Source organism: Phascolarctos cinereus, unplaced genomic scaffold, assembly GCF_003287225.1.
Source record: "Phascolarctos cinereus isolate Bilbo 61053 unplaced genomic scaffold, phaCin_HiC Scaffold_3;HRSCAF=262, whole genome shotgun sequence".
Taxonomy (NCBI): Eukaryota; Metazoa; Chordata; class Mammalia; order Diprotodontia; family Phascolarctidae; genus Phascolarctos; species Phascolarctos cinereus.
The window spans coordinates 30,651,934-30,662,020 of record NW_027555736.1 but is presented as its reverse complement, the minus strand read 5'-3'; the positions used below and the strand labels follow the sequence as shown (position 1 = coordinate 30,662,020).

The 10,087-nt window shown below is 41.8% G+C and overlaps 1 protein-coding gene across 3 annotated transcripts in view; it reads right to left on the bottom strand.

Annotated features, from left to right (window-relative positions):
* Nucleotides 1–3,716: 3,716 nt before the first annotated feature.
* Nucleotides 3,717–10,087, bottom strand: part of DDX50 (DExD-box helicase 50) — a 28,318-nt gene continuing 21,947 nt past the window's right edge. For all 3 annotated transcript variants that reach the window (XM_020975152.2, XM_020975154.2, XM_020975153.2), the window contains one exon: nt 3,717–4,198. In XM_020975152.2, coding sequence (XP_020830811.1) covers nt 3,902–4,198 — 297 coding nt within the window. In that variant the 3' untranslated portion in view covers nt 3,717–3,901. The remainder of the gene's footprint in view (nt 4,199–10,087) is intronic.

Here is a 10,087-nt window from a genome sequence, read left to right as displayed (position 1 = left end):
TGCCATAATATAGCTTCAACCTGATGTTCCAGTTGACCAAAGTGGGCACCAGCTATTGTACTCCATCCCCACCTCCACCTTTGAGAGGCTTTATCTTCTTGCAAGCATCAACAAAAGTTGACCTACTGTTCCTCAAAAACAGTTGTTAGCTCTTTCTCCCTTCTCTAGTGTTCCAGATCTCCCCATTCTCCTCTCCTTCTTATCGGAAATAGCCTTTCCTCCAGTGGAGGTAGGCTCTTTGATTACAACCTTGTATTATTCTTATGGCCCCAGGGCACTAACCTTGAGAACAGGCACTTACTTGGTTGTTGAATTAAATAGATTAGACCACATCTAAAGTCCCTTCCGGCTCTAACTTTAGAGATTGGTGTATTCCACATCTTTGTGTCTGGTACCCCTGTCTCAATCTGGTAAAGTCAGGAGGGAAGGGCCCACCCTTCCTTATCAATCAATTTTTATTAAGTACCCACTGTGTACTTGTGCTAAATGCTGGGGATACAAAAAGAGGCAAAAGACGGTCCCTGCCTTCGAGGAGCTTAAAATCTGATAGGGGAAGACAAGCAAACAAATGTGTACAAATTGAGCTATATATAGGACAAACAGGAACCAAGAGGGTAGGCACTGGAATTAAGAGAGGTTGGGGATGGCTTCCTGTAGAAGATGGGATTTTAGTTGAGACTTAAAGGAAGCCACAGAGGTCAGCAGTCAGTCTCTTATTCCTGGAGCAGACAGGCGGTCAGTGTCCCTGGACCCAAGGATACATGTCAGCCAAAAACATAATAATACGTGCCTGGAAAAATAGGAGGGGGCTAGATCATGAAGGGCTTTGAATGCCAACTACAGCATTTTGCATTTGCTCCTGGAGGTGATAGGAAGTCACTGGGGTTTATTGAGTAGGGGGTGTGCTTTTAGGAAAATTACTTTGGTAACTGACTGGAGGATCGATGTAGGAGTGGGGAGAGACCTGAGTCAGGAAAACCCACCAGTAAGCTATTTGCAGTAGTGCAGGTGTGAGGTGATGAAAGGGGGCAGTTAGAAGAGAGAAAGGGACAGATTCTGGAGATGTTGCAAAGACAAAATAGGCCTTGCTATAATATCTTTGATATGGGGGGTGAGAGATAGTGAAGAATCGCGGATGACTCCTATGTTGTGAACCTGAGGAATTGGAGGGTGGTGTTGCCCTTTATACTAACAGAGAAGGTAGGAGGGGAGAAGTTTTAGGGGGGAAAAGATTTTTTGTTCTGATGTCTCCTAATAGTCTTTTAAATAACGGAAGGAAATGCTTAATTTCAGTTAGAGGTTAGTGAAAAGAAAGATGTATTATTTTTCCCATCCAAGTTCACAGACCTTTTGGGGGATGAATCCCCAGTTAAGACCTCCTGGTGTACTCTAAGTCACGTGGCCATTCGAAGTCTATTTCTCCTGTGTAAAAGTAAGGTGTGTGTAGTACCTACCCTGCACTACAAAAACGAGCTATTATGTCTATGTAAATGACTCCCCCAAATCTGTGTCTAGTTCTGATTTCTTCTGAAGTCTAACTGAATGCCTCCTCAATTAGAACTGGAAAAAGAAGTTCCTTGGAGGTCATGTGGTAGAACCTATCCCCTTTCTGTAGATGAGATGACACAATTCACCTGAGCCACTCACTAAGAAAATGTGATTCTGGATGAGTCGCTAGCCTCTCAAAGGCTTGTTTTCAAAGTCGGTGAAGGGACTTTGACTGCTCTTCTCACAAGGTTGTAGTGAAGAAAGTGAGTTGCTAATCCTTAAAGCACTATATAAGTGAGAGCTATTATTAGTGCTTACCCTGAGAATCCATCCCTTCCCTCCTCTTCCTACACCTGCTTTGACTCGTGTAAATTCCTTCCATCTTTTACAGCCCAGATCAGCTGGTGCCATCTTAGACGAGTAATTTCCCCCTTGAGTGAGTTTTCACATCTATGAATTGAAGACTAGAAAATTACAGCTCTGATATTCCACAATTCTAATTCATGTCACAGGTCTTTGTGTCCCTATCTTTTCCCTTAGTGAGCTCTAAGATCCTTAGAAGCACGTGTAACATCTTGCATCTATTCTCTTCATTTCTTCTCTTGACCCAAGCACAATGCCCTGCACAGGGCACAGCAGGCACTGAGGGAACAGTGGTTAAACAGGACTTCACAATTCACCCCTGTGGCACTTGCAGGGCAAAAAAAAATGGCGCGCACTGTACCTACACAAAGGCCATCTTGGCTCTGTATGGGACATGTTCTTCTGTGGCATCTTTCCATCAATGATAATGAATCTCATCAAATAATCCACGGAAAGCTATGGAGCGAGACAACTGTATTATGATCCTGGAGTTCTGCCAACATGCCAGTTCCAAGCAGAAAAGTTAAAAGTAACCCATGAAATACTCTAGAAGCCTAACAGTCCAGGAGAGAGATGAACGCACGAAAAGGAAGTAGGCTGGTCGTTTTACAAGAGAAAAGGACAGCTGGGCGACTTGGGGTCAGTGCCCTTCACTGTGCAGGATGTGGACAACTCACACCAAATGAGAAACAGGGCTAACTCTCCAATTTCCACCTGCAGCTCTGCTTGGTTGGAACTCTACTGAACATGATGCCCCTACGCTGGGGACCACCTGGTGTCACCCACCCCTACCAGCTTCCTTTTGTGTTGTCTTACATTTGACTGTAAAGTCACTGAGGGCAAGTACTAGTTAGGTGGCGCAGTGTATACAGCACCAGGCTTAGAATCAGTTAGACCCGAGTTCAAATATGACCTCAGACACTGATTGCCCCTGGACAAGTCACTTAACCTGCCTGTTTCCTATCTGTAAAATGGGAATAATATAGCACCTAACTCAAAGAATTGTTTTGAGCATCAATTGATAATTTCAAAGTGTCTGCCACATAGTTTATTGAACTGCATGGATGAGTTGTCAGGTGGCCTCCGGGAAGAAATGCCTATTAGTGAGAGCACAGATATACTGGAAGCCCTGGTCCCTTTATGGCCAGAATCATGTGCTAAAACCTTGTTTTTTCCCCTTACCACTCACTACCCCTCTCCATTATCACAGAGAGGTTACACAGCCTCTTCCAATGGCTATTTTCTTTCCCAAATGTTACAAAGCACTTGTCACCTTCACAAAACCTTGGAAAGAATCAGCAGAACACGAGCATGGCCTTTGTACAAATTTGGGTAACATTTCCTCAAATGCCCCTTCACGGCCTCAGCTCCCAGAGGTGGTCCTGGGTTCTTAATGGCTATGCCAGTGAAGCACAAGCTCTCACAGGGCCTGCCAACTCAAACAGGTGAGGGATGTGGGCAGGCCTGGCAGCCACCTGAACCGAGCAGAGAAACGTCTCCCACCCAAGGCCTGACTGGTTTTTAGCTACAGCAACTCAAAGAAGGGAGATTCTCCCTAGCAATTCCAGGTGTCCAAAAGATGGGCAGGCTGTCCATCTACACAGGGGTGGGCTGGTTCTTTGTCCCTGGGTTTTCAGCAGAGGCTAAAAGACCCTTGGTCAGAGTCTTGCAGAGGGGATTTCTGTTCAGATACAGGTTGGACTCAAGGACTTTGCAGATCTTTTTCTTCTCTTGAGAATCCATGAGCTTGGGTAACAAAGACAGTAGGTAGAGAGACAGGACCCACACCACTAAAGTCATGGATTCATGAAGTATTTAAGCAAAGGGAATGAGAAACTTTGGAAATATTCAGTCTTTACGCTTAGTGAAAAGAGGCAATAAAAGTTTTTTTTATTCAAAGGTATAACTGGATAAGTAGCTTTGTTTTCACATGAATGGTTGTAATGTTACTTTTTTGCAAACAGCAGATACATCCCTCAACTATGAAGACCCAATTTGTGGTGGGTGATACACATGATCTGACCCAATTAACCAGCTTATGTTGGCAGAATTAACTGTTAGCACTTCGTTGCTTGCCCCGACCTCTTGATCTATTTCCACCTCCACGCCTCCTGTTATCTTGTCGACTTCTTGACCGGCCACCACCCTGCCGGCCACCTGACCGGCCACCCTGCCGGCCACCTGACCGGCCTCCTGACCGGCCTCCTGACCGGCCTCCTCCAAAGCGGCCACCTGACCGGCCACCTCTCTGTCTGGAGTTGGATGGTCTCCTCCCGTCATAATATTCTTCTAATTCTGGTAACGCATCTGGCACCGATAATATCCAGTCTGAATCATTCCACTCTGCCTGTGAGGACAATTTACGAGATTGATAAAAATTACACAGTGATTCCAGAAGCAAGCAGAAACCCCTTTCACAAAACTGCAGTACCCTGTGTCTCATTCAGGAGTCATTTATCCGGCTAGCTAAAGTAATGAGGACGTAGATAAAAGCCAGGAAGTGGAAAAGGGTCTCTGAGCAGCCCCAAAATAAGAAACAAAGCTCATGAATGACAGCTCTTCAGAGAGGCTCTGAATCTCTTTAATTTTAGAATTATCTAATACAGGGGTTTATAACGTAAGGTTTGTGAATTTTTTGTGTTCCCTTTGTAATCCTGTGTTTTATCTTATTTTTTTTCCACACATACTCAATTTATTTTTTTTCAATCTATTGTTAAAATATAGAATGCTGCAATATATAAAGTTGGTTTCAGACATTTTTTCAATTTTAGTAGCCATTTTGAATTTTTTCCCTTTTAGTTTTCAACATTCACTTCCACAAGATTTTTAGTTCCACATTTTCTCCCCATCTGTCCCCTCCTCCTACCCAAGACTTCTGAATATCCCTTCCCCCAATCTGCCTTCCTTTCTATCACACTCTCCTCTCCCCCTTATCCCCTTCCACTTCAATTTCCTGTAGGGCAGAGGATAGATTTCCCTACCTATCTGATATATTTAAAAACATTATTCTGTTGGAAATTGAGAAGATGCCCATCAACTGGGGAATGGCTGAACAAGTTGTGGTGTATGAATGTAATGGAATGCTACTGTGCTATAAGAAATGATGAGCAGGTGGACTTCAGAAAAACCTGGAAAGACTTGTATGGACTGATGCCGAGTGAAGTAAGCAGAACCAGGAGAATGTTATACACAGTAACAGCCATGTTGTGCGATGACTAACTTTGATAGACTTAACCTTTCTCAGCAATGCAAGGATCTAATTCATCTCCAAAGGCCTCATGATGGAAAATGCTATCCACAGCCAAAGAAAGAACTATGAAGTTTGAATGCAGATTGAAGCATAATGTTTGCTATTCTTTTTCTTCTGTTTTATGTTGTTTCCTCTTTCTTGTGGTTCTCCTATTGGTTCTAATTCTTCCTTACTATGTGACTGATGTGAAAATCTGTTTAATAGGAATGTATATGTATAGCCTATGTCAGATTGCGCACTGTCTTGGGGAGGAAGGGGGAGAAACTGTAAAACTCAAAAGCTTATGGAAGTGATTGTTGATAAATCAAAATAAATTTAAAAATTTTTTTAAAAATCATTATTCTGAGAAGGGGTGCATAGGCTTTACTAGATGGACACCAAAAAGTTTAAGAACCACCAATCTAAGCCAACTATCTAAGATGTCAATTTTCTATGCTCTAAAGCATAAGAAAAAACATCACCTGGAATGAGAAAAACCAGGCAAGAGACCAAACCATGAAAAGCTCCAAGAACTCAAGATACAAAGTGCTAACTAATGCTGACAACGATGTTCCAGGCAGTGCAAGGACCATTACTGCTACTTGCCTACATTCATACAGTGAGGCAGGCCTTGAACCCAGGCCTTCTGACTCCAATGCTAGACCCTTTAGGAGGCCATCAAGTGTGCAATACTTCCAAGGCCTGCAGTTCTGTCTATGTGGCATTACTCCTTCCACATGAGCAAATCCTAACCTTCACAGCCCTTCGCTTGGAAGGCTGCAGTAGCAGATACATCCATCACCCTTTGGCCAAGCTGCTGATGCCTCCCTCACAAAGCCAAGCCAAGCTTGAGCTTCAGATCAGGTCCATCACCTGTCCTGTCCTGGAAGTCTTTCCTGTGTGGCAGGACTAGCCCTCAAGATGCCAGGGTCACCTCCATCTCACAATGAGGTATCAAAGCACTACATCAGTCAACAGAATTTGTGATGTATTCCAGAAATATTAGCATCCAAATAGTTTTGGTTTTTATATGATGGCTAAAAAGGAAAGTTCAAGCTATTAGAGGAAAAAAGGATAACAAAAAACTCATTCCTGATTAGGAGAAATCAGTGAGCTTTTAGTGCAACACTGGAGTCAGGAGATAAGGAATCATAGGTTTACAAACTTAAGTGAGGTGTTCACCTTAAGTAGTTAAGAGATTTGATTTGCCCCATCGCATCTCCCTGTGTGATAATGGTACTTCTTGTAATGGTACACAGAATGTTCACTGTCAATAGAAAATAGACCAACATTTCCAAACAAGTTATGATGGTGATGCTGCCTTCCCCCATCCCCCTCAAAAAAGAGCACCATTGTAACACTTTTTTAAATGCACAGAAGAAAAAAGTTCAGAAGGAAGAACAAGCAAGCGGGGGGGGGGGGTTTGAAAGTAACTTGAAGAATTTGTTACATACTTTTCCCCTTTTTTTAATAGTATTTTCCCCCAATTACGTCAAGACAATTTTTAGCATTCATTTTTACGAGATTTTGAGTTCCAAAGTTTTCTCCGTCCCTCCTTCTCCTTCTCTCTTCCTAAAATGCAGGCAATCATTTTAAACAGGTTTTGCATTTGCTATCATGTAAACAAACTTCTGTATTAGTCACAGTTGTGCAAGAACAAACGAATCAAAAGGGGAAAAAAGCATGAAAAAGAATGAAGTGAAAAAAAGCATGCTCTGATTTGCTTTCCGAGCCCATCATTTCTTTATCCGGTTGGGGATAACATCTTCCTTGTGAATCCTTTGTATTTGCCTTGGATCACCGTGTTGCTGAGGAAGAGCTGAGTCATTCACAGTTGATGATCATACAATGTTTTCCTGGTTCTGCTCATTTCACTTTACATCAGTTAGTACAAGTCTTTCCAGGTTTTTCTGTAATCTGCCTGTTCATCATTTCTTACTGCACAACAGTATTCCATTATTTGTTCACCCATTCCCCTACTGATGGACATCCCCTCTATTGCCAATATTTTGCCACTATGAAAAGGGCTGCTATAAACATTTTTTTGCACGTAGGTCTTTTTCCCCTTTTTTATAATCTCTTTGGGATACAGACTTAGTAGTCTGGTTGCCCTTTGGGCATTGTTCCAAATTGCTCTCCAGAATGGTTGGGTCAGTTCACAACTCCACCAACAATGCATTTTAGTGTCCCAATTTTCCCACATTCTCTCTCTCCAACGTGTCATTTTCCTTTTCTCTCATATTAGCCAATCTGATAGGTGTGAGATGGTACCTCACAGTTGTTTTAATTTGCATTTCTCTGATCAAGTGATTTAGATTACTTCTTCATATGCCTAGGGATAGCATTGACTTCTTCATCTGAAAACTGCCTGTTCATATCCTTTGACCATTTTTTAACTGGGGAAATGAATGGCTTGTATTCTTTATAAATCTGACTCAGTTCTCTACATATTTGAGAAATGAAGCCTTTTCCAGAGACACTTGCTGTAAAGATTGTTTCCCAGCTTTTGGCTTTCTTTCTAATATTGGTTGCACTGGTTTTGTCTGTGCAAAAGTTTTTTAATTTAATATAGTTTAAATTATATATTTTACATTTTCAAATTGCTTTCTATCTCATTTGGTCATGAACCTGTAACTCACTTAACTTCTCTTAAGAATATGAATGCCATACCACTTGGTGCATATGTTTAGTACTGATATTACTTCATTGTCTATGGTATCTTTTAGCAAGATGTAGTTTCTTTCCTTATCTCTCTTCATTAGGTCTATTTTTGCTTTTGCTTTGTCTGAGATCTGGATTGCCTACTTTTTTTGCTTCAGCTGAAGCATAACAGATTCTGCTCTAGCCCCTTACCTTTACTCTGTGTCTCTCTGCTTCAAGTGTGTTTCTTGTAACAAACAGATCAAAAGGGGAAAAAAGCAAGAAAAAGAACAAAGTGGAAAAAAGTATGCTACACATTGTAAGATTCTGGTTTTTGATCCATTCTGCCATCTCCTTCCATTTTATGGGAGAGTTCATCGCATTCACAGCTACGATTACTAACTGTGCATTTCCCTCCATCCTATTTTTCCTCCTGTTTGTTCTCTCTCTCCTTTCATTTCTCTCCTCAACCGTGTTTTGCTTCTAAGACCTCCCCCAGTCTGCCCTCTCTTCTGTCAGTACACCACTACCCCCCCTTCTTAATCTCCTCCCTTCCTACTTTCCTGTTGGGTAAGATAGATTTCTATATTCGACTGATCGTGTTTATTATTCCCTCTTTGAGCCAATTCTGATTTAAGTTCAAGCAATGCCCCTTGCCCACCCTCCCATCTTCCCTCCACTGTAATAGGTTTTTTCATACCTCTTCATGTGAAATAATTTACCTCATTCTATCTCTCCCTTCCTTCTGTCCCCAGTGTACTCCTCTTTCTCATCACCTAATTACTTTTTTGTCATTCCCTCAAATTCACCTTATACCAGTACCCTCTGTCTATATATACTGTCCTTCTAGTTTACCATTAGTGGTACAATTTTTCAAAGTATTTAGAGTATCAGGGGCAGGTAGGTGGTGCAGTGGATAGAGCTCTGGCTTTGAAGTCAGGAGGACCCCAGTTCAAATCCAGTCTCAGACACATGACACTAGCTGTGTGACCCTGGGCAAGTCACTTAACCCCAACTGCCTCAACAAAAAGCCAAAAAAAAATTACGAGTATCAAATCAAACACTTTTTTTCCCCTGAGGCAACTGGAGTTAAGTGCCCAGGGTCACACTGCTAATAAGTGACTCCAAGGCCAGAGCCCTATCCACTGTACCACCTAGCTGCCCCTAGAAGAATTACAAGTATCATCTTCCCATGTGGGGATGTAAACAGTTCAGCTCCATTGAAACTCTTATGTTTTCTTTCCCCTTTTTAGGCTTCTCTTTGATCTTGATATTGGAGATCAAATTTTTGGTTCAATTCCGGTCGTCTCCTTATAAAAGCTTGAAGTCCTTCTATTTCACTGAGTGACCATTTTTTCCCTTGATGTATTATGCTTAATTTGGCCAGATAGGTGATTCTTGGTTGTGGTTCCATAACATCATTTCCATGACTGTGTAATTATGACTGCTGCTCCCCACTACTTGAACAGTTTCTTTCTGGCCACTTGCAGTATTTTTTCCTTTACCTGGTAGTTGTGTAATTTGGCTATAACGTTCCTTGGAGTTTTTATTTTGGGATCTCTTTCCTGAAATGATCGGTGGATTCTTTCAGTGTCTATTTTGCCCTCTGGTTCCAAGATATCAAGATATTTTCCTTCCTGAAAGATGCTGTCCAGATCCTCCTTTTGATTTTGGCTTCCAGGTAGTCCAATGATTCTGACATTGACTCTCCTAGATCTATTTTCCAGGTCAGTTGTTTTTCCAATGAGGTATTTTACATTTTCCTCTATTTTTTTCATTTTTCTGAATTTGATTCATTTTTGATGTCTTACGGAGTCATTAGCTTCTACTCGTTCAATTCTAAAAAATTGTTTCTCTCAGTTAGCTTTTGTACTTGTTTTTCCATTTGGCCAACTGTACTTTTTAAGCAGCTGTTTTCTTTTTCCAAACTGCTGACTCTTTTTTCATAATTCTCTTGCATCACTCTTGCTCTCTTTTTAAGCTCCTTTTTGAGTTTTTCCATAAGTTCTTCCTGGGCTTGAGACCACTTCCCATTTTAACTCTGGGGTTTTGCCCATAGGTGTTTTGACATTGTTATCCACTTCTGAATTAGTGTCTTGACCTTCCCTGTCACCATAATCACTTTCCATGGTCAGATTCTTCTATTGTTGGTTTTTTGCTCATCTTTTTTGGCTTTTTTCCTCTTAAATATGAACTCTGCGCCTAGGGTAGAAGGAGCACTGTCTCAGGCTTGTGCCAGGTGCTGCAGGGCCTGGCTATTTACCTGGTATTACACTGATGTTGCCTAAGGGTCATGGGGGACCCTCACGTCTGGGTGGTTGGTGTTGCTAGAGGCCATAAGGGGTCTAGCAGCTTACCTGGTGCTCA